Source organism: Rana temporaria, chromosome 3 (assembly GCF_905171775.1).
Source record: "Rana temporaria chromosome 3, aRanTem1.1, whole genome shotgun sequence".
In the NCBI taxonomy this organism is placed as follows: Eukaryota; Metazoa; Chordata; class Amphibia; order Anura; family Ranidae; genus Rana; species Rana temporaria.
In genome coordinates, this window is record NC_053491.1 from 81,413,015 (window position 1) to 81,437,238 (window position 24,224).

General features: G+C 42.7%; 1 protein-coding gene across 2 annotated transcripts in view; it reads right to left on the reverse strand.

Moving 5' to 3' along the window:
- MTMR10 (myotubularin related protein 10) overlaps nt 1-24,224 on the reverse strand; it is a 119,654-nt gene that overhangs the window by 40,468 nt on the left and 54,962 nt on the right. The window contains exons 2-7 of one of the 2 annotated variants that reach the window (XM_040342819.1): nt 20,018-20,154; nt 17,300-17,351; nt 14,433-14,505; nt 10,427-10,569; nt 1,333-1,423; nt 686-845 (exon numbers count right to left, since the gene is read on the reverse strand). In XM_040342819.1, coding sequence (XP_040198753.1) covers nt 686-845; nt 1,333-1,423; nt 10,427-10,569; nt 14,433-14,505; nt 17,300-17,351; nt 20,018-20,091 — 593 coding nt within the window. In that variant the 5' untranslated portion in view covers nt 20,092-20,154. The remainder of the gene's footprint in view (nt 1-685; nt 846-1,332; nt 1,424-10,426; nt 10,570-14,432; nt 14,506-17,299; nt 17,352-20,017; nt 20,155-24,224) is intronic. The other variant, XM_040342818.1, reaches the window with a different exon arrangement.

Sequence of the window (24,224 nt, forward strand, 5' to 3'; positions counted from 1 at the left end):
TGCAACCCCAGCATCCCTTTGTCTCCGAATCCCCTGGCCCCAGCATTCAGCAGACACGGCAGCTGCCTCCAGCCCTCCTCCAGACCCTGTGCATTCTGCTGCTCAGGACTTTTGAATTCTGATGGTGGGGTGGCTCAACACCTAATGTAACGGGGGGTGGGGTGATGCTCTGTACATCTGCTTATAATTATTTAGAGAATCATACATTTCTACGCAAGTTAAAAAGGAGTCTCACACCACTGGTATCATCCACAAGAATCTTTGGGGGCTGCTCAGACAGGACATGGTTCTGCCACAGTGTTCTGTCTGAGCAGTCTCCAAAAAACTTACTTGCGGATGATACCAGCTGTGTGAGACTCCTTTTCAGACTTGCATCATCGGCTACAGGAGTGTGAGTGGGCTCAGTTTCCTTGTCTGCACCTACACTACTAGAACCAGTAATTGAATGCAGAAGCAATTATTAAATATGATAAATAGTAGATACATTTATATATAGTCTTATGGAATGCAACCGGCCCTTTGGGGGCAACCATAATGCTGATGCGGCGTGCAATAAAAGCGAGTTTGACACACCTGTTCTAGATGTAATAAATCAGCCATGTAGGCTAAATGACCAGCTGAACCGAAAGTTTCAAGTTTTATTAAGTCTGTAATGCCATAATAGTTATTCCAGGTGGATACTTACCATTTTGAGATCATGTAGCCTTCATTTACAGAACACACTCTCCAGTCAGTGGCTCGGGTTCGCTTGATCTCTCGATCCCAGTCACAAAAAGTTTCAAATAGTGGCGTTTTTGAACCATTATCTCCTCCACCTCCTGGATCGACACCATTGATTTTACCCACTATAAATTTACAAATAAAAAAAAAGTCACGCATACATAGCATTTGCCAGTATATTTATAACATGACAATTTAAAAAAATGCATGTTACACATCCCTTGTCTGTTTATCTTTAATAATGTTGTCCCCATCTCACTCCATAGCTAGGGGGTGCTCTATGTAGTTAGTCCCAACCTTCATCCACCACATGCACTGTATTCTGCTGGAGCTAGACACCAAGATTGTTTTGACCAATCTGATGTTTATCTGTTATAATCTGCACAAGTTGTTACATCAAAGCTTTCTATGATCTGCACAGTCATGTGAATCGAGTCAATGTCTGCCAAGCTACTGAGATAAAGTTAAAGCTATCTCACCACAACTGGATCAGTTCTAAAGATCACACTTCAGTGATTAGATTGTGTAAGTAGAATAGCAATAAACGAAATATATATATTATATATCAGTTGTAGAAATGGTCACAGTGACATTTACATGGGCAATGCTCACCTGGATTGTGATACATCCTGGCAACATACTCAAAGGCAAATAGAAGCTGGAGGTCTGTTGGCTGAGAATAATGTGCCAATGCAAGACATACCTAAAAAAAAAAAAGAAAAAAAAAGAGCATTATTTATAAAAGCAAACTTTTGCATATATGAGACTTGTCCAATTAACCCTTTGAGCTCAGAATACAATGTGGTACATCCAATTGTGACAAGCCATGCAGTTCCTTGTAGTCCTCCCTGCAGGAAGACTATAACTGTCCCGGCAGCATGCATATGTCCGTTACAAGACATATAGCTCTGCTGTATTTAATTGAATGTACAGTTGTTTCCATTTTTATCATTTGTGTGCACTCTGTTCAAGTACCACTAAAATCTGTTAAACTGTTGCAACCCATCAGCTTTGTATTATTATAGGTTAGGATGAAGGAAAAAAGCTGGGACAGCCGCACTCCAAAAATCACAAAATACATGCCACAGCAAAAAACAGCACAACAAAAGAAAAGCTGACGTTTCGCACTATGCCTTAGTGCTTCTTCATAAATTGATTTGAAAAACATTTTAGAGCTGCGATCCATGCGCTCTTTACTTGCATCCAAAATAAATTGCAGATGGGGTTATCCAATCACTTCATCCGGAAGCCCTGCCCAAACCACATTTCCCATAACCCCTCATCAATGTATTTGCCTGATTGATGTCCGCAGCAGTATCACTGAATAATGCTGGAGTGTGGCTTATGCAAGAAAAACACATAAGCAGCGCAAGGTGAGGGTAGCGTCTGCCACAGCGGCACTTATAGGAAAAATTCATATGTAAAATACTTTCTGTAATTTTTATGGAATAGAAAGCCAGCTACCAATAAAGTGCAGCGCTTGCCCTCTGGACTTCAGCCTCTATGTGTGCCTGAGCATATAGCCTCCTGGGAGCTGTGATGCAAGGAGGCTCCCAGGATACTTAGGCCAGAATGGCACCAGGGAGCAGGGCCAGAGAGGAGGAAAAAAAGAGAAAGACAGGCTTCACTTCCTGGTTCCCTACTGCGCATGCGCGAGTCATGCTGTGCGATCCCACTGGTCCCTGCTGTCTACTGGGACCTGTGTCTCCCCCAGAAGACAGCGGGGGGGACAGAGTAGGCGCTGGACGTGGCGTAGGTCACTGTGGTGATCTATGCCCGGAAGTGGGAGCAAATACCTGTATTACACAGGTATCTGCTCCCTCTTCCCCCCTGAAAGGTGCCAAATGCGACACCGGAGGGGGAAGGATTCCAAAAAGCGGAAGTTCAATTTTTGGGTGGAACTCCACTTTAAGCCCACATTTTTTTTTTTCCAAACATGTAATATCTATTCTGCAGTAAAATACACCTACCTGCCTGTTTGCAATCCCTTGTAGAATGTACACCAAGCTGCACATGGCCAGCTTATATTCTGGCACTCTTGCTGTGTGCGGGGAGGATTGCACTCACATTCATGCGCAGGTGTGGCTTCATCCCACACCAGATCAAGATGGCCAACGACCCGAGAGAAGATGCCACCCAGGGATCTCGTGAGCGTCAGACCGCTGCAACTAACGGAAGCATTTTTTGCCTTTAGTTTCGCTTTATGCAAATTGTATGAGGGTTTCTCCGCATCCAATTCGTATTGCAGGAGAATGCGATTGGCTCTCTATGGAGCCGGTTTACATATCTCCACAGCAGGTCCAGTGCGAATTGCTAGAAAAACTTGGGCTTTTTTTTTTGTGTTTTGTTTTTAGGGGGGGGGGGGGGGTTAGGTAGGAATTATATAAGGGCAAGGGATCAGAGAGGATTAAGGTGTATGAAGTTAATACATCTGACTATGGGAAGGAGATAAAGAGGTCAAAGGTCAGATGTTGGTTAGTACAAGAAGCAGGGCCAAGGAGTGGTACGGCTAGGATTTGTGTGCAGTGTTATGTTGTTATATGTGGATTGAAGTGACATTGTGTATAGGATAATGCACCTCTGATTTAAACCTTTGTTATGTTAATCCTGTTCTGTGACCGTGAACATAAAAAAAAAAAAGAAAGAATAAAAGAAGTAAATATGAAAAAAAAAGAAAAACTTGGGCTTTTTTCAGGCAGGGGACAATGTCCGGAAAGTTGTCCACCTAATTACCCTGTTACAGCAGCGCACAATCCCTGGCTTTCTCATTTCACTTGATATTTATAAAGCTTTTGATTCCCTTTCGTGGGATTATCTGCATTATGTATTGCATCGCTGGGGTTTTGGAGACTCGATCTTGTCTTGGTTGACGGCCCTTTATTCGTCCCCTTCTGCCTCGGTTCGTTATGCTGGCTGCCTCTCGCCCTCCTTCCCCATTTTCAGGGGAACGAGGCAGGGATGCCCTTTATCCCCAGTCCTTTTTGTTCTTGCCCTCAATCCGCTAGCTATTGCCCTTAGAGCAGACCCTAACATCACGGGCATCCCCTATGCAGGTGATGACTATAAACTTAGTATGTTTGCGGACGATGCCCTCTTGACCCTCACCAATCCTATCGTCACCCTGCCGAATCTCCAGGCACTTCTAGCCCGCTTCGCTACTATCTCAGGTCTTCGAATAAATCCACATAAATCGACTGCTTTGAATATTACCCTTCCGAGTCCCCAAGTTTTGCATCTCCAATCCTTTTTTCTCTACCGTTGGGCGGATTCCTCGCTAGACTACTTGGGTATCAAGCTGACTTCCTCCTATATTTCCCTTATTTCTGCTAACTACTACCCACTTTTGCGTACTGTCACGGCTCTTATGACATCTTGGCGGTTCCCCACTCTATCTTGGATTGGACGTATTCACGCGGTCAAGATGACTGACCTCCCAAAGATTCTTTATTTTTTTTTGACTCTCCCTGTTCGGGTCCCCGCTTTTTATTTATGGTTGCTCCAGAACAGATTGCTCTTTTATCTGGGCATATAAGCGCCCTAGGGTTTCTCGCTCTACCCTATATGCTCATAGATTGCGGGGCGGGCTGGGCGTTCCGGATGTTGCAAAGTATTATCGGGCGGCTCAAATTTCCCAACTTACCATGCTCCATGCAACGTCCGATGTTCCCCTTTGGGTTCTGCTGGAGGTGCCCAATTGTGCACCGGTTCCTATCTCGGCTTTGTTATGGCTACCCCCTAAACTGCGTCCTCCTTCTGTTAGCCCGCTTATGCTTCAGTCTGAAATTATGGGATTCGACTCGGTACTCGGGCAAACTTATGTCTCCATTCCTGCCTCCACTTCCCCTCCTGAATAATCCTATGTTCCCGCCTGGCTCAGAACAACCCCATGTTTTTTCTTGGTGGCCTGCTCATGGGTTCTCATTAGTTCATCACTTTCTTCGCACCCAAACCTTTCCCCTGTGGTCATCAATTCACGAGACCCATGATGCTCCATCTACCGAGTTTTTTCGCTATATTCAGCTGCGACACTGGATAACCTCCCTTTGGCGCCTAGGTTCCTTCCCGTATCAAATCACTGCCTTTGAACGCATCTGTCAGCGTTGCCCGGGTGCTCGCGGCACCATTTCTAAGATTTATTCTTTACTTGCTTCCAGTAGCTCTTCTACTACCCTTACTTATGTGCTTAAATGGGAGCGTGATCTATCCCCTATAGATCTTGCAGACTGGAGTAAAGCCTGGTCCAGCATAGCAAAATGCTCCTTCAACACTGCCACTTTGGAGGCAGCCTATAAGGTCCTCCTACGCTGGTACTGGGTTCCAGCTCGCATTGCCAAGTCGAACCCTTCGTGTGCCGACGAGTGCTTTCGAGGTTGTGGTCAACGAGGAGATGAACTGCACATATGGTGGTCCTGCCCCCGCTTAATTCGATTCTGGTCAACGGTCTTTGGCCTATTATCTTCCCTATTCCATGTCCCCTTGCGTAAGGACGCTAGATATGCATTACTCCACTGCCCAATCCCAGGCCTTTTCTCTCACCAACAGAAGTTAGCTACATACCTATTTATCGCTGCCAAGCGGACAATAGCGAGGGCCTGGAAAAAACCTTCTGTTCCATTCCCAGAGGTCAAGAATACCCCGACGACTCTTATGATCCATGAAGATGTCTAGCGTCCTCCATGACTCATGCTAAATTTCTCAAGGTATGGGCCCCGTGGTGGTCCTATACACTCCCTAGTTTGCACCCGTCTAGTCTGGGGCTCTAAATTTAATTTGTCCTTATTTCCAGCCTGAGGCTTCTTTCTTTCTCTCTGTGTTTCTGAGCTTTTGCTCGCTGTTCTGCTTTTTTCTTCCTTTCCTTCTTCCTTTGTTGTGCAAAGGTTTTTTTTTCTCCCCCGTTTTGCGGATAACTCCGCTCGCTCCCTCCCCCTTTTACCTGCCTTGGCCCCTGGGCCTTTTGGCTCAGGCATATCGCACTGCCCCCCGGCTGGGGTGAAGGTGGTAATTTGTGATTAGTTCCTTTAATAGTATGTTTCCTACTATGTGCTTTATGTATACTTTTGCTTTCGTATCCCCTGCGTGGGAATTGGTCGATTTGTTTAATATATTTTAATAAAAATATTGTACCAGAAAAACTTGGGCTTTTTTGGTGCATTTCAGCCCATAATTCGGGATGAAATCGGACCTGAAACGGTGAACCAGCACACACCGGACCCCTGCTGTGCGATGTATGCGGCGATAGTGTGAACCGAGCCTTAAGCTTTTTGTTTTTTCTTGTTACCAATTTACAGTTTCTAAAATAAATCGCTGAAAACCTTAATAAAATATCCTCTGATGTTAGAGGCCTATTGAATTTTACAACTGAAGCACATTATGATAAGAATTGTGGCATGTGTATCACAATATTCTTCACAGGCTCATGCTCAAGCAGCACTCTTTAGTAGAAATCCTAGAGACAGATCAGCCAAAATAAGTAAACGGGTTTGTACCAGATCACTTCTCAGAACACGGCTGTGTCATTCATTCCAAAATCAAGCCAGGTTGTGGTGATTCACTGAACTACAACCATGCAGCCATTTTTTCAGGAAGTTCCTATGAATAATGCTGTTGTTCACCCTTTCCTGAACTCCCAAACACCAGTTTGGCAGGTTGCATAGAGTAAGAACAGCATTTCTGTGCCAAAGAAAAATCTCGTCTCTTCGCACATCACGTCCGGGAGATTTTACTGATCAGTGAATGACTCTTGTATGCTGGGAAAGCAATAGTATGCCAGCAGGAATCTGGCAAGTACACAACTTCTAGTACTCATTCGGACACAGGTGTTCAAATGCAGCAAAAGGCTATTCAATAACAAAATGTGGAAAAATGTATCTGCGCTCGCCCAAACTATCTCTGAAACTACTGGTAGTACACACTAGGAAAAAAAATCGGGCGAGCGCTCGGCCGATTTTACCTTGATGTTTTGCAGCAAGTTGAAACGACAAAAGCTTTTTTTAAAAAAATGTATTTGTTGCTTCTGATCATGTGCAGTCTTTCGCATCTGATATTTCTTGTACAAAATTAAATCAAAATTGTTACTTCTGTTCCCGTACAAGAAAAATTTAGGAAATTGTCCCTTCGGACATTTTTGTTCGGAAGGTCAGAATCAGTTGTCAAAAGTTGTGTACACACCATCAAAAAAAAAAATCATATGATCGTTCCTCGGAGGAAAATGTTCACCCAATTTTCTTAGTGTCTACGGGGAATATGACTAACCTATCTAGCCCTGTAAAGCAAAAATTGGAAATGCCAGGGAAGGGACATCACCCATAGAGTTACTATGGTGCTCCCACTTCTGCATACGCCTACACAGAAGTATATTTGTATAGGGTGTAGCATGTTACCTCACCTTTTTTTCCCCGAAAAGGTGAACTTAGAACTTTTTGGCATACTAAAACGAAGGGTCGGGTCTTTGTGGGAACTCCAAGACGTTTTTTTTTTTTTTTCTTTTTGGCGTGGAGTTTCCTTTAAGATCCTGAGAGCACAAATTGTACACAAAAGACAGGTATTTGCACCCACTTCTGGGCACAGTCTGCGGGCAGGTTGTCAGATCCCCCCCGTTGTGTTCTGGGAAACACACAGCTCCCAGAACACATAGCGGGAACCAGTCAGAACAGCGCAGCTCACGCATGCGCCGTAGGGAACCGGGCAGTGAAGCCGGAGCGCTTTACTTCCTGGTTCCCTCACTGAGGATGGCGGTGGGGGCAGCAGGGTGACGAGTGATCGCTCGTCCTCTGTTGCCGACGGCGCTGGACTCCAGGACAGGTAAGTGTCCTAATATTAAATGTCAGCAGCTGCAGTATTTGTAGCTGTTGGCTTTTAATAAAAAAATAAAAAAAACTTCGGCGGACATCCGCTTTTAATGCAATAACAAAAAAAAAAAAAAGTTGTCATTTGAAAAAATGACAACAAAAAAAAGTCCATTTAAGACGTATGGGCGGAAGTGACGATTTGACGTTGCTTCCAACCTGCAGTGATATGGAGACGGTATGGGCCATCTTCCCTCTCACTCGTCTCCATGCATAGCAAGGGAAAGGACCCGATCGGTAAGTGGCGGGAAGCTCCTCTCTCGCCACCGATAAAAGGGATCCAACGGCGTATCCGCCGCAGAGACCACTCATCTTGTAGAGGACCACTCACTGAAGAAGAGGATACCGGGATTATGGTAGCTAGCTGCCGTATTCCTCTTCAAACATCACGTATGACGACGGTGGGCAGTCCGGAAGTGGTTAGAAAGAGTATGTTATGCAAGTGTTTGTTTCCCCCCCAAAAAAATGCATTTAAAAAGGCATTTTGTGACATAAAATACTGCAACAATCATTTTATTCAAGGGTCTCTGCTATATATATATATATAATATAATATAATATAATATAAAATATAATATATGTTTGGGTGTTCCAAGTAATTTCCTAGCAAAAAATACTGATTTTAACGTGCAAGCAACAAGTGTCAAAAAAAGGATTAGTCTTCAAGTGGTTAAACTGACCTAATTTACAGACAGAAGTTCATCCCTTTGATCTAGACCCCTTTTACACTAGGGCGGTGGATCCATTAGCAGTAAAGCGCCACTAGTTTTAGTTCTCTACACTGCTGGCAAAACAGCTAATAGAGATTGCTTAGGAAAATTACCATCTTGCTCAATTGAATACCTTTGACACTGCAATAAAAAAAATACACTTCATACATTTTATGATCTTGAGTGTTGTTTCAACTAAAACAAACTCAAAGTTAAGGGCAGAAATATGTAGACTGCTACTACTGATTTCATTATAATTGCCTGGATGTCTGGCTGATTTGTACATTCAATAGCTGATATATTGAACCACCTCAAATCAGGTGTAAAGGTTTGATAAAATGGTATGCGGAAAGTGGATTTTGGTTACACTAAACAACCATAAAAGGGAGTTTTACCCCTTCTCAAGGCCTAAACATAGAGGCTCCTTTAAGTATTTGTTACCCCAAAAAAAAAAATCTGAAATACCTGGCAGATCCTGCCTGGTTCTGCCCTCCCCCCTGTAAACTGACCACAGTTTATTATGGCTGCCGATACATGACACCGTGGTCAGTCTACTTGCCTCCGTCATAGGCAGCTCTTCTGTCTTCTCCACCCTCCCCGTCAGCTAGTGACACTGCCTGCCTACCCCTCTCAGGGTTGCCAACTTTCAGTAAATTTAAAAACAGTTTGTAAAATCCATAATTGTTGCGTCTGTCCATGAATGTCAGTTACGGACATGCAGCCTACATGGCCGTAATGGAAATTCAAGGACAGATGCAAAAAGTACAAATTTTACAAACTGTTCGTAAATTGACTGAAAGTTGGCAGCCCTGACCCCTCCCCTCCTGCTAATACACCTATATTATGAGGATACAATCCCCTCTGTTAAATAAGGACATGTGTCCCACGGTATGTGTTTTATAAAAAATATGCAGACTTCTACCCAATTACAGAGCGCCTCCCAGCGCTCACGTGACTGCATGGCTCTCTCCTCCCAGCTGACATCAGTGGGAGAGCAGTCACTTGAGCACCGGGAGGCGCTCTGTAATCAGGTAGAAATCTGCATATTTTTTTATAAAACACATACAGTGGGGCACATGTCCTTATTTAACAGAGGGGATTGTATCATAATAGTAGCTTTACAACCACTTTAAGCCCCGAGAATGGGTAAACCGTTTTACAGGATGTGCTGAGGAGTCTAATTTTGTTGAACTAAGCATCATTAATAAGGGAACAAGCGGTTGTGCAACCTATATGTACATTGACGCAGATCACATGGTTTATTTTTTATCCTCTTATCACTTCAGCATCAGTGTTTTGGCTCAACTAAAGAAATATTAAAGTCAAAGAATGAAAAAAGGCCAGTCACGCAGCTAGCAGGCAGGAACAGGAGATCAATAACGAAAGCCTACAAATTTCTTCCTCCTTTAGGTAGACAGTCACTTGGCAGTTTAGTGAGGGGGTCCAATAAAAAGTTCAAAGTATAGTCAAATGTCTTAAAAGAGGGCGAATTCTGTGGAAAGACCCATACTTCTTACCGGTCTTTGTTGTGCCGGTCTTTCGTCAAAACTATCCCTACTCAGGCTCTGTTTCTCCATTCATTTTTAAAAAAAGGCCACCTATTTTCCTCTAGCAGTGGACAGCTTTATTATGGGAAGGGATGAGATTTATTTTGTGAAGGGCACTGGTTCTTCTGCCAAACTGGGTGGCCGCTGCTAAAGTGACTGTACAGTGCTCCATGAAGAGTAGTGGGGACAGTTATGTAAAGGAATTGGAAAAATTGCCAAGGCAATATATGCTTAACTATTAAAAAAGTGGACTGACCATCTTCAGACCACATTTACCGGCTTGATAGTTAGATACATTCATGAAAATGTCGTAATTTGTGAAATATGGGATGTTAGGACAAACGTTAAATTCTTGCACATAGATCAGTATTAGTGGAACCATTATATAGGACACGGAGCCGTCCTCCATCTCACAGAAGAAAATGTTAAGCCAAAGCGAAGAAAAAAAAAGCAGATGAATCTTGCAGATAGATACAGTAGATGCTAAAACAGTCACCAAGCATGGAAATTATTTTCCAAAAAGCAGTGTAAGCCACGCACAATTATTCTGTACAAACACATGTATCTAGGACTGAAGGGAATACTTTGTGAAAAACTACATTACCTTTTTTGCACTTTCTGGACCAGATTCGTCAAAGCGGAAGCGGAGAATGCGGAAGTCTTTACAATAAATGATTAACTCTGTTGGGTTGAATTTCAACTTTTTGTTGAATGAAAGGATTTTCTGCTTTCTCTTTGAGTCATTTACTAAAATATAAAAAAAAAAAAAAAAAAACAGATCATGAATTTCCAATTTACACTAAAAAGGTAAGTATTTCATATGAAGGCCATATCAGGACCACAAGAAACTCTCCTTTGCGTCCATGCCATTACAGATCAGGACCCACTTTTCACAGGTCTGACTGTAAAAACTGGTGGCTGTGGCCTGTTGCGCTCACTGTACATCTGTACGGTTAGATTTAAAAAAAAAAAAAAAAAAAACACATGTATTTCAACTGTAAAATAACTTTGTTGCTTGTAATTTTTTTCTGAAAACATCAGTTTATAAGGCAAGCTACCTCAACCTTATCCTACTCTAGGTTTACAGCTGTATCTCAGAGAAATAAATTATTTACAATAAAGAAGAATCCCAACTAAGAGCATGTGAAAATAAACTTGCTTCAGTGGATTAGCATTACATGTATATGTAAATTACTATGCAAATGTTTTAAGCAAGTGTGAAAAAATGCTGTAAAGAATGCTTTCAGAAATAGAAGTGTTAGTTTATTTTGATCAATTCTTCCAGGTACATCTTTGAGAACTAACCACAGATCTTCTGTAGATGTAGGTCGACTCAAATCCTTCTGTCTCTTCATGTAATCCCTGACCGATGTTGAGATCAGGGCTCTGTGGGGGCCAATCTATCCCTTCTAGGACTCATTCTTATTTACACTGAATATAGTTCTTAATGACATTGGCTGCATGTTTGGTGTCATTGCCCTGCTGCAGAATAAATTTGGGGTCAATCACACGCCTCCCTGATGGTATAGCATGATGAAAAATTATCTGCCTGTATTTCTCAGAATGGGGACACCATTTGCAGAAATGCAGCTCCAAAGCTGCAAGGAACTGCCACCATGCTTCACAGCTGCCTGCAAACACTCCATTATTGAACCGCTCTCCAGCCCTTGGTGAGGAAACTGCCTCCTTCTACAGCCAAATATTTCAAATTTGGAGACATCAGCCCTGGGATACTTGCTGACATTTTTCTACATACCAGTTCCTACGTTTTCGTGCATAGTTGAGTCACCTGGCCATGTTTCCATGTCCTATTCACAAAAACATAGGTGCACCTGGGGTGCAGAAAAATGACAGCAGGTGCGGCTGTATCAGGAGGCAGTTTGTTCACGAAGGGGTGAAAACCGGTACAAAAATTAGTGTCTGCAGGCAACAGTGATGCATGGTGGAGGTTCCTTGCAAATTTGGGGCTGCATTTCTGCTAATGGCATTGGAGATTTGGTCAGGATCAATGGTGTCCTCAATGCTGAGAAATACAGGCAGACACTCCATCAGCCATTGTCATTAGGAACTATCTTCAGCATAAAGAACGAGTACTGGAAGTGATGGTTTGGACCCCCACAGAGCCCCGATCTCATCATCGAGTCTGTCCGGGATTACAATAGACAGAAGGATTTGAGGCAGCCTACATCCACTGAAATGTGGTTAGTTCTCCAAGATTTTTGGAACAACGTACCTGCAGAGTTCCTTCAAAAACTGTGTGGAAGTGCAAAAAAGTATTTAGTCAGCCACCAATTGTGCAAGTTCTCCCACTTAAAAAGATGAGAGGCCTGTAATTGTCATCATAGGTATACCTCAACTATGAGAGACAAAACCTGGAAACAAATCCAGACAATCACATTGGAAAGAATATGCAAATTATGGTGGAAAATACGTTTTTGGTCAATATCAAAAGTTAATCTCAATACTTTGTTATATATCCTTTGTTGGCAATGACAGAGGTCAAACATTTTCTGTAAGTCTTCACAAGGTTGTCACACACTGTTGCTGGTATGTTGACCCATTCCTCCATGCAGATCTCCTCTAGAGCAGTGATGTTTTGGGGCTGTCGCTGGGCAACAGACTTTCAACTCCAGCCAAAGGTTTTCTATGGGGTTTAGATCTGGAGACTGGCTAGGCCACTCCAGGACCTTGAAATGTTTCTTACGAAGCCACTCCTTTATTGCCCGGGCGGTGTGTTTGGGATCATTGTCATGCTGAAAGACCCAGCCACGTTTCATCTTCAATGCCTTTGCTGATGGGAGGAGGTTTGCAGTCAAAATCTCACGATACATGGCCCCATTCATTATTTCATGTACACGGATCAGTCGTCCTGTTCCCTTTGCAGAGGAACAGCCCCAAAGCATGATGTTGCCACCCCCATGCTTGACAGTAGGTATGGTGTTCTTTGGTTGCAACTCAGCATTCTCTCTTCTCCAAACACGACGAGTTGTGTTTCTACCAAACAGTTCTACTTTGGTTTTATCTGACCAAATGACATTCTCCCAATCCTCTTTTGGATCATCCAAATGCGCTCTAGCAAACCTCAGACGGGCCCGGGCATGTACTGGCTTAAGCAGGGGGACACGTCTGGCACTGCAGGATCTGAGTCCCTGGCAGCGTAGTGTGTTACTGATGGTAGCCTTTGTTACGTTGGTCCCAGCTCTCTGCAGGTCAGTCACTATGTCCCCCCCCCCCCCGTGTGGTTCTGGGATTTTTGCTCATCGTTTCTGTGATAATTTTGAGCCCACGGGGTGAGATCTTGCATGGAGCCCCAGATCGAGAAAGATTATCAGTGGTCTTGTAGGTCTTCAATTTTCTAACTATTGCTCCCACAGTTGATTTCTTCACACCAAGCTGCTTGCCTATTGCAGATTCAGTCTTCCCAGCCTGGTTCAGGTCTACAATTTTGTTTCTGGTGTCCTTCGACAGCTCTTTGGTCTTCACCATAGTGAAGTTTCGAGTGTGACTGTTTGAGGTTGTGGACAGGTGTCTTTTATACTGATAACAAGTTCAAACAGGTGCCATTAATACAGGTAAATGAGTGGAGGACAGAAGAGCCTCTTAAAGAAGATACAGGTCTGTGAGAGCCAGAAATCTTGCTTGTAGGTGACCAAATACTTATTTTCCACCATAATTTTCAAATAAATTCTTTCCAAATCAGACAATGTGGTTGTCTGGATTTTTTTCCACATTTTGTGTCTCATAGTTGAGGTATACCTATGATGACAATTACAGGCCTCTTATCTTTTTAAGTGGGAGAACAATTGGTGGCTGACTAAATACTTTTTTGCCCCACTGTAGAAGAATTGATGCCGTTTTGAAGGCAAAAGGGGTGATAAACCAACTACTGATTTGATTTGGATTTCTCTTCCATTTTCTTTCAATTTTTTTAATTGATAAAAAAAATAAACAATTAACACTTCTTTTTGTTTAAAGCAATTTACAACAGCATGCCTCCAAAGACTACCAAAGCAGAATTAGGAGATTGTTGATCATCTGTGGCCTAGAATTGAAACAAGGACTGTATCCAATTTATTTTATCCTACTCAGTTTTGAAACTTTACCAAACTCGTTCACATGGCTCTGGGGTGTGCTAGGAAGCAACGAAACCATATTGATGCATCGATCTTGGCACAGGTATGGATATTTAATGTTTTGTTAGAACTTTATTGAAATGCCTCAAATGGTGCAATGCAGTAGATTGGGTTGCACCAAGCTGCATTGAAAAAGAAAAAAAAGCCATACTTTTTTCAGCTGACATTTTTGTGTGCTGCCCTTGTAGGAACCAAGGCTTTTTACTTCATTTTGTGCTAGGACTGTGCTTGCAGTCCCGGGGCACCCAATATGCAGGACCCCTTAAACTTTATGTCACAAATATGGCACCCTGAATTCCTAATGCCACAATATAAAAAAAAACTTCATATAAAAATTCTAGTTAACCAGTAATTCCAGAACAAGGAAGTCATTAACACTGAAACGGATGCCAGCTCTCCCTATCATACATTTTGGTTACTATAGGCAATACAGAAAAACATGCACATCTGATTCCCGATGTGAATCACATTACATACCTACAACAATTTGCTCTATACATGTTAGTGGGACATCATGTTCACCCAGTAGGAGATTCTTATAGTGGAATTTCTAGAGTAAAGAAAACAAAAAAAACAATCAAAGTACAGGTCAAACAAAAACAATACTTTTCCCTAAGAGGATACAACACCTACACACAACCTGCTCCCACTGCCATTCTAACTACCCAGTGAAGGAAAGCTGTGTATACTTAGCCATTCTGAATGCGCTATAGTCCAGTCACATGTCTGCAGCGGCCGTAATGAGAATAGCTCCAGAGTCTGGGCGATGTCACCACCCACAGTCTTACTATGGGGCATCCCTTGTCAGCTGTTCCTTCTCTACACTGAAGCCGGCACTGGGAACCGATCATGTGACCGGACTGGAGCGCCCTCCGAACAGGCAAGTATAGACATCATTCTTTACAGGGTAAAATATAAGAAAGTGGGTGGGGCAAATAGCGTCATAAAACATTACAATAACTTTTGTTTAAAACCATTAAAGTTTTACATAATATGCTTTGTATTCATATTTTTCATTATCACTTCTAGTGTATAGTGCTCCTTTTTTCCCATTTGCACTCCTGAAGAAGCAGGGAACCGCAAAACATGTTGCGAGTTTGACCTTATATACGTTCACATGATCACTGGAGGTATCCTTAGCTCTAAATGATCTTCAAATTGAGGTGGTATGACCACTTAGAGGAAACAGCAATGCAATTTTGAATGATTTTAAAATGTAATGTTGATATGTAAAATAAACTTTAATGGTTTTAAACATAAGCTGTTGTAATGTCTGACGGTACTGGGAAAATACTAATTGCCTTACCCCCTTTTTAAACACGTACTTAGGATGTTGTAAGGGCATTTTTATTTTATTTTTTAACATTGTGCACAGAGTTGGAAGCTCTGAAAACGGCACAGAAAGTCCAACCATTTTTAATGGGCTTAATAGTAAAGTCATGGATTCCTCAGATTTTTATGGAAAAAAAGTGCGAAGGCATGTCATGTAGCAGATGCAGTGGTCAGGTAGGGTAGTGAAATCTATACTTCCATGCTTTAAAGATTGGTCAGAGAATGGACAAAACATCTAAAAAACATAATTGTTATATACAATTTTAAATAACACACCACTCCATTAAAAAAATAGACATGGAGAGAATTTACTATATTTTTTTAAAAGGTCTTAACAGCAGGACCTGCCAACCAATGACAGGCGAACCAGTGACCCACCAGCGGGCTCTGTCAATCAAAATGAAAAGATGCTGGTGTACCAGTAGTTCTATAGGTAACAAGCAAAATGGCCCAGCTCTGGAAAGAGCGGTTTTAATTTTATATAGTTCCGGGGGGGTGTCTTTGCACAGGTGTGAAGCAAATCCTCGATCATTGCTGCCAGCAGAACTTATAAGTAAAAATGTCAAATCTCTGAATTTTGTCGCTACCTGTTTGGGCCACCACTGACATGGGCCATGCCAGACAGGAACCTTTATCATCACGCAGGTGAACATAGGACTATCAGAGTTGGCATATATTTGTAGGCAAAGAGCTCAAGAGTTTTGCGTCTGTGTAGAGGCACCCTTACAAGTAAGCGGCCACAACAGAAATCTGGGATCTGTAGTTGCTGATCTGTCAGAGAACGTTAGTCCTCCTGGGTTTCACTACTTGGCAAGTCACTGACCTTCTGCAAACGTGCAAAGCATTGTGATAGCACATTTGCACATGCTTACATCCCCCGAGCCTGACCTTTCAAAAACAAGTCCGTAACATCGGCTCCAACATTTCTGCCCACATGCTTACAGAAAATATATGCATAAATGTAAACATTTAAACAAACAAGAGTTACAACATATAGACCTGAGGTGTGCACGCTGGTCAATATGCCAAGAAAAGGGGGCATACCCAAGATAAGTAGTGGATGATTGTGGAGAGAAATGTGCAGAGAATGGGAGGGAGGGTATCGTGGACTGGAACCAACAAAGACCACAGGTGAATGGTCTTCTTAAATACCCCCCGGACTCCTCCCACAAATACAGGCCCTGCAAACCAGTGATGGCCAAAAATTGCAACGAAATCTGTGAAGGCTGCGGCATCCGTAACTACCTAGGTTATAGAGCTGATGTCAGGCTATTGACTGCAAGGGATGCATGTTGGGTCCCGCTGCCACTGGCTGTGAGGAGAGCAGCCTAAAGAGCTTGACTTTCCTGTCTGTAGCGGGGTAGGGAACGCCCCTGCGCCTCAGCTCTGCTGTGAGCTTGAGGATGGTTCATCCCTTGAGGGACTGGATGCTGCCGCCCTCTGAACCTGTGGAGGGTGAGAGGGGCGGGTGTGAAGTCATCACTGCCAGCCTGCGACATGGCTCTGGCTATAAGACGAGAAAGGAGGGGATGCATGTGTTAAGAGGAGTCAAAGAAGTAGTACAATGAGCGGAGTTGTATACAGAAAGATAGATAAGAAGGAAAACGAGAAGGACAGGAAAAGGAACAGGCGCAGTTAAGTCGTCAGTTTGCGCTCTGAAGCGTTGAACGCTGTTGAGTTGAGTGACAATTTTGAAAACTCAAAAAAAGAGTTAACGGCAATGGAGGTGAGCCAGGAACTGACTGGGTGTCTGTCTGTGCCAATCACAAACCTGTGGACCAGAGCCCCAGGGCGTACTGGGGCGAGAAGCTGAAGACTGGTACGGCCAAAGTAGGAATGTTGCAATCGGAAGTGCATGACGTATGCTTGGTCTGCCAATGCTTGTACTGTCAACAAGCTCAATAATTTGGCGACCTTGTCTGTGTAGGTTCGCCTTTTGAAAACAAGAAACGTGCAACAGTAACTAACCCAATGAGCAGCCCAAAGGTGCGATCCCTGTGTGTTTTTTTTACCTGTAGAAGAAACGTCCAACCTGGTGCAGTATGGGACCTGAACTCCTTTGACCTAAAGGAGAAACGACAGGCAGAAAACGGTGAGTGGCTCGACTGTATGCCACTCGAGACGATGAGCGGACAGATTGCGTGCCACTGGAGAAATGCTTGCAACGACTGCAAGAAAGTAGCCTTATTGGTAAGCAAAAATAAGGATAGCAGAAAATTGAGCATGTAGGAACGAACTGTTAATCATGAATGATTGTAACCGTGCATGAGAGTGTATGAAATAAATCCGATATGAATCGGTTGTAGAGTGTATGAAATGAATCCGATACAAATCCGTTGTAAAGTGTATGAAATTACTCCAATACGAATCAATAGTAAAGTGCATGGAATGGATCCGATACGAATCGGTAGTAAGGTGTATGAAAGGAGTTCGATACAAATCGGTTGGTAGGAAGTTCAAATGTAAAGACTGCGCATGGAGACATACAAATTATTTATAAGTTCCGCTGCAAAGGCCGTAAATATGTAAGGTTGAACATAACGAATCAAAAAGAACTATGCTTGATACGAGAAATGGTTACGAATCCTACCTGCGACAGCGAACAAGACTCGATCAAAAAAAAAAAACACAAATAGAAAAACCGCAAAACACACCGAATTCGGGAACAGAGACTCATAAACCCGAGTGAGCTGGGAAGAGTTGACCTGGTGATGCAAGGAATCGCGCACTGGAACCGACAAAGATACCCCCAAAGGAGTCTGCTTAAATACCCCCCATAAATTCCGGCCCCCATACTGGAGATATATATTAGGGTTGTCCTGATACCGATACCAAGCATTTGCCTGAGTACTCGGACAAATGCTCCGATGCTTCACCCGATACTTGTACAGTCACCGCTGTATAGATTTAAAAGTCTGACAGACGTTTCTCGGCTTCTCTCTCTAACCTACCCCCCACGGCTTTCAGCTGCTTTAGTGAAATCAGCGGTGGTCGGTGCTTGCAACTCTCCCACACACGATCACCGCTGACTATCCCCGCATCCTCCTCCAGCCCCCCACCGTTCTGCTGCCGTCTCTCTCCCTCCGTGTCCACTTCCGTGCTACCGCCCCCCTCCGTGCTCCTCCACCCCCTCGATCTGTCAGGATGGAGAGAGGAGGTAGGAGCCGGTAAATACGGCTCCTTACCGTTCGGAGTGATCACTGACTCTGTCCATTCACATACAGTGTTTACAATGTTTCAGTTAATGAATGGAGAGGAGCCTCAGTCTACTCTCCATTCATTTTCAGCGCAGCTGAGGCTGCTGAGAAAGGGACTGGGGAATCTGTATCCCTAGTCCCTTTCCATGTCTCAAAGGGGAGATGTCAGAGGTCTGTTAAGACCCCTGATATCTCACCAAAGCCCCCCCAACAGGGCTGATAAAAAAATAAATAAAAAGAAAAAGAAATTGCAATAAATAAATTAATTAATTAAAACAGAAAAAACACACTGACACAGTTCTAAAATAAAATAAAAATTGTAAAAAAAAAATAAAAATAATACTGACACATGTGCAACTGTCGCATGAGATTAAAAAAAAAGTATTGGTAATCGGTAATGGCGAGTACTTGGAAAAAAAAGTATCGGTACTCTGTCTTAAAAAAAGTGGTATGGAAATATAATACCACTAATATATACACACACACTTTTTTTTCTATGTATTATGGCATGGAACATAATAGGGACAGAGTACAAGGAATCTGCCATTTAAAATTTGCACAACCCTAGTGGTGCAAACTGATTTGTAAAGCACTTGCATGCAAAACCTACGCATATATACAAAGCAAGGTGCAACGCGAGACCAAAGAAACTTCACAGAGCTGGCTAAACAGTCAGATAGGTTGGGTCCCTAGCATTTAGCAGGGACCTCTATGGGATATAATGCAAGGGGCTCTGCTCATATTCCCTCTCCAGGTTACTATGAGGCCTCGTACACACGACCGAGGAACTCGTCGTAAATGAAACATCGTTTTCCTTGACGAGTTCCTTGTTAGGCTTGTCGAGAATCTTGACAAGCTTTCTTTGCGTACACACTGTCAAGACAAAATTTCGTCGTTCTCAAACGCGGTGACGTACAACGGCACTATAAAAGGGGAAGTTTGATTCCACTGGCGCCACCCTTGGGGCTGCTTTTGCTAATCTCATGTTACTGCATGTTAAGTAAAAGTTTGGTGAGAGACAATTTGCGCTTTTCAGTCTGTTACAGCGTGACGAATGTGCTATCTCCATTACAAACCCTACTTTTACCGAAGGCACGCTCCCATCTCATACTTTATTCTGAGCATGCGCGGGTTTCTTAGCATACACACAAACGTGTTTCTCATCGTAAACCAGCCCGACGCGGAAATTGAGACTCCCGACGAGGAAAAAGAGAACTTGTTCTCTTTTTTCCCCCCCCTCGACGAAAAACACACACACTACCGTTTTCCTCGGCAAAAAAGCTCTGCCACCAAGTTTCTTGATGGATTCTGTCAAGGAAAACGGTTGTGTGTACGAGGCCTGAGAGTCTATGAGGCTTTCTCCCCAGCAGCAGCACTCAGATTGGGTATTTTTGGTGGGTCTACTGTTCAGCAAAGAAATAGACTATACCTAATATTCATCTTTAATATTCTATTCTGAGTATTTCTGCAGATGTAGTCAGCACAAAAATTCATACGTCTTCCGAAAATTATAATTGCATACATGGTACAAACCTGAAATGGCACAGGATTATCTGTAATGAAGGAAAGCTTGAAGTTGGTGCACACCAGTTTTCCCCACAGGTCATAGACACTTGTATCTGATGCAATGCACTTCCGGACAAAGTTCACTTCATTCACAATTATTTCACCTAAGAAAGCAACAATGGAAAACATAAATAAAAATACACAAAGATAAATAACCAATAACTTATCCAAAAAAGAGCAAATCAACATTAAACACGAAGGTATACGGTGGTTGAAGGAAAAATAATAATAATAATAATCATCATCATGTATGGTCTGCCTTAGAAGTTGGGTTAGCTTCAGATGCAATCCATTTGGATCAGTTTATGAATTAAAACAAAAAACGTTAAGCAAATATGTAAAAAAAAAACCTCAAGATTGTAATTCTGTAAAGCCAATTATGTGAGTTGCAATTATACATTTTCCACACAGAAGAGAGACACATTTAGCTATTTAAAAATCTAATTAAATTAATGCAAATGTTTTTGCAAAAGGGCGTTTTGTTTTTTGTTTTTTTACAGAAGCTTGACAGCATTGCACTCCTGAAAACTTTTCTTCCATTCCTGTCTGTACGCTACACAGGCTATGCGTTGGAGAGCTAGAGAAAGTCAATGGACCAACAGCTGATTACCACACTTGAAGTCCATTGAGAAATACAAGTCTGTCTACGGGACTTGTAGTTTATTCATTCACAGATCTCAGGGAATGAAGTTGCACAGCCATGTCGATTTCAAAAAGTGACAGCTGATGCAAGGGATTTGCCTTTAGTAAATCAACCCCATTAAATCAACATCATGACTTCTGTTCAGTGAGCAGAGCCAGGAAGCAGTAGAGTGATATTCCTATATTGTTATGTTTGTCACAAGAATGGTTGGTCAAATTTTCAGAAATCTATAAATACTAAAAGAGGGGACTCTAAGGCTTCCCGAAAGCTGGCATCTTTAATAACTTAAGTTAAACAATAAAGGCCATCGCTTAAACTCAACATTTTCTGCATGAGTCAATAGCGAACACCAGGGCGGATTTGATTTAAAATCACTAGTAAAAAAGCTTGATTTAAATCATTTAAGAGCAACGGTCATCTCTGTCCCACAGCGGCTCCTCCTCTGACCCGCTGTTGACTCACCGACCGTCCCATTCACTTTAATGGGACCGCTGGTGATGCGGCAGTGACGCCACAAGGTGAGGGACATGGCGGCAGCAGGTGAGTGGATGCCCACTAACGGGCGCTGCCATGATGGATCTGAATTGACAGGCACTCTTTAAATGTAAGGACTTATTCTTGTTGGTAGTTAAAGTCAAACAAAATGAAGATGTCCCATTTAGAATAATAAGGTGTCAGGTTAGTAAAACAGCGATATCAGAAGCAATTCACTCATGCAGTTTGTGGTGCATGTAGATTTGCAAAACAATGGAATAAAGGAATATTCCTGAACTTTGTTTTATCTCATGGTTACTGTGAAATTGTGTGAATGCATCAATGCAGTTGTTATTTCAGCTTGCAGAGCTTGGATTTATTGACTGAGTTTACCAAAAATGTCAACATTGCAGAATATACAGCCATATGCATAACTAAGCTTTCATGCTGAATAAACTAAATTATTAATGTATCTTACATGGAAAACAATCTTTAGATTTTTACTCCAAAAGTATTTTTTTATTAAAATAAATGTAATAAAAAAAAAAAATCGATGAAAAAAAAAAAAAAAAAAAAAAAAAGAAAAAAAGGATTTTGTTTTTAATTATTGATTATCCACCCTGGCTAACACAGAACAGTCTACTACTGGCCAAAGTCCTTTGGTGGTAAAACAAAAGACATCAAGGTATTTGGCCACATACTTGCAGTTCCACTTCATCTAAGTTTTCTCTTTCTCTGTTCTCTGTTAAAAAACCTATAAACAGGTAAAAAAAAACGCTAATTGCGGCAAAATCGCGGCACATGCGTTTTTGATGCAGGTCCATTGAATTCTATTGCATGCAAAACGCTGCTTTTTGCAGAAAAAAAAAAGTCCCTGACCCTTTCCAAAAATGCAGAGGCACAAAAAAGCATTGGATGTGAACATGTTCCATAGGAAACAATGTTAAAAAAAATTCCCTGCATTTCTGCAAAATGCATCAAAAAAAAGCATTAGTGTGAATGGAGCCTTACTGACTATCGGGTTCTCACTTAACTCTGGACTGATCACAACACATGCAGCCACAGTGCAATGAAGATTCAGACTGCAACATTTACCATGGTTTAGACTAGGGATGATCTCCGGCGTGTTTGCACAGTCCATGTGCAGAGCCCCCGCCAGGAAGTCTGCACAGCGCTAACCACAGGCAGGGAGACAGTTCCCGATCTCTGCAGCCGAGAATCGGGACCATGTCTCCCTGCCTGTGATTAGTGCGGCGCCGTGCAGACTTTCTGGCGGGCTCTGCATGTGGGCTGTGCGAACACGCCGGAGCTCATCCCTAGTTTAGACCAGCCATTCCCAAAATGTTTACATTACAATTCTCAAGTCTCGGAGAACCTCTGCTAAATTCATTGGAGGTCGTGGGAAAAATGCTCCTCCTACAGTAGTGATCGGAATGTCACCCTTTCGGACAGGTAAACATATCATTGGTGTCATGCCACTGGCTCTGCCAAGTGAGCTTGGACTCAAAATAATGTAGGCATCTTAGATAAAAGGTCAATTAGCCATAGCTAAAGAAACCTCTAGTAACCTCTGGAGGATTCCTGGTTGACACAACACTCTATTGAAATCTGGATCCTGGATAACATTTCTCACGGGCAGAGATCTATACTTTATATGAATAATTAAATTCAGCAAGAACCTTGTTTTCCCAGGCAGGAAGACATATGTCAGAAATAATCAAGGTTGATCACTTTGCAACTTACTTCATCGTCAATTAACAGATTTACTCCTGCCCTTTAAGCTATTTTATGCCTCCACCTCTTCATTCATAATCACAATGCCGTGTGCCAAATCCTCCCTTTCACCCCAACAATGAAGTCATACACAAAGACAGATAGAAAAACCCTTCAGCCTGAGCTCTATATCTACTTATCTACTACATCCCTCAATCAAAAAATATCTCCACCCTGATCTACTTTAGATATATAGTGTTGCAATCCACCCAATATTGTATTGCAACATGAGCAAGGAAGAAAAAAAAAAAGTAATGCAAGGCTACATTTACATGTATAGTGGCTGCAGTGCTTGCCACCCCTCAGAAAAATCAATCCACGGTGGATCACTTATCAGAGGCATCTGGCAGGTAGTGAGGAGGGGATGGGTCACCCCCCCCCCCCACTGTCTGATTTAACCCTGCAAATACTGCACAACCATTTTGAAAATGTGTGGATTACATGCAGTCGCGGCGCAGCCCTATTAACTTGAATGCATCACCTTTGGCAGCAGTACTGCCCATTGAACTTGACCTGCATGGATACCCCCCTGTCCGGCTGCCTTTGCAGCCAAGGGGTGATAAAATTAAGCTCAACTACCCATTTACCAGTGACAGTATAATCCAATATACAGCGATACCTCAGTTCATAAACAACTCTGTTCGCAAACAGAAGAGTTCACAAAAATGTGCTTCGTTACGCAACCTCTATCGTTTCACGAACTGCGCCCATCTTCCCAGCTCTGACACGTAGTCGCAACTTCCCATAGAGGAGATCGCGATCACAGAGACACACTGAAAGTGTACTGTGAAGACACCTATAGTACTGAGAAGCTTTTTAGCACATACTGTACATCCCTGTGCACACTTGCTGTAAAGCTTTTTATCACATACTGTACCGGACATCCAGTATGGCTCCAAAGAAAATTCACAGCAAGCATGGTGGCACGAAGGAAGTGTGGAGCAGTAATAAAGGTGATAATGTTTTGTTTTTTTAAATGGCCAATATGTTATGTGCTCTGCGCAATAGAATTGTGACCCTGATCCTTCTCTTCTGAGGTCCCCCACCGGTGCCCCGTCTCCTCTTCTAGGTCTGTCACCATAGGAAGCTGCTTCCTATGGTGGCACAGATTTTGCTCATCCCATGGTGCCCTGCTTGCGCTCAGACATGTGGTTCGGTTCGGCCTGACCCTTCCATGTCACAGGATTTGATTGACAGCAGGGGGGAGGCAACAGCCATCGCTGCATCAACAAAGCCTGTGAGAGTGTGGAGAAAGCCACTACAGATGTCCACAGCGCTGGATCA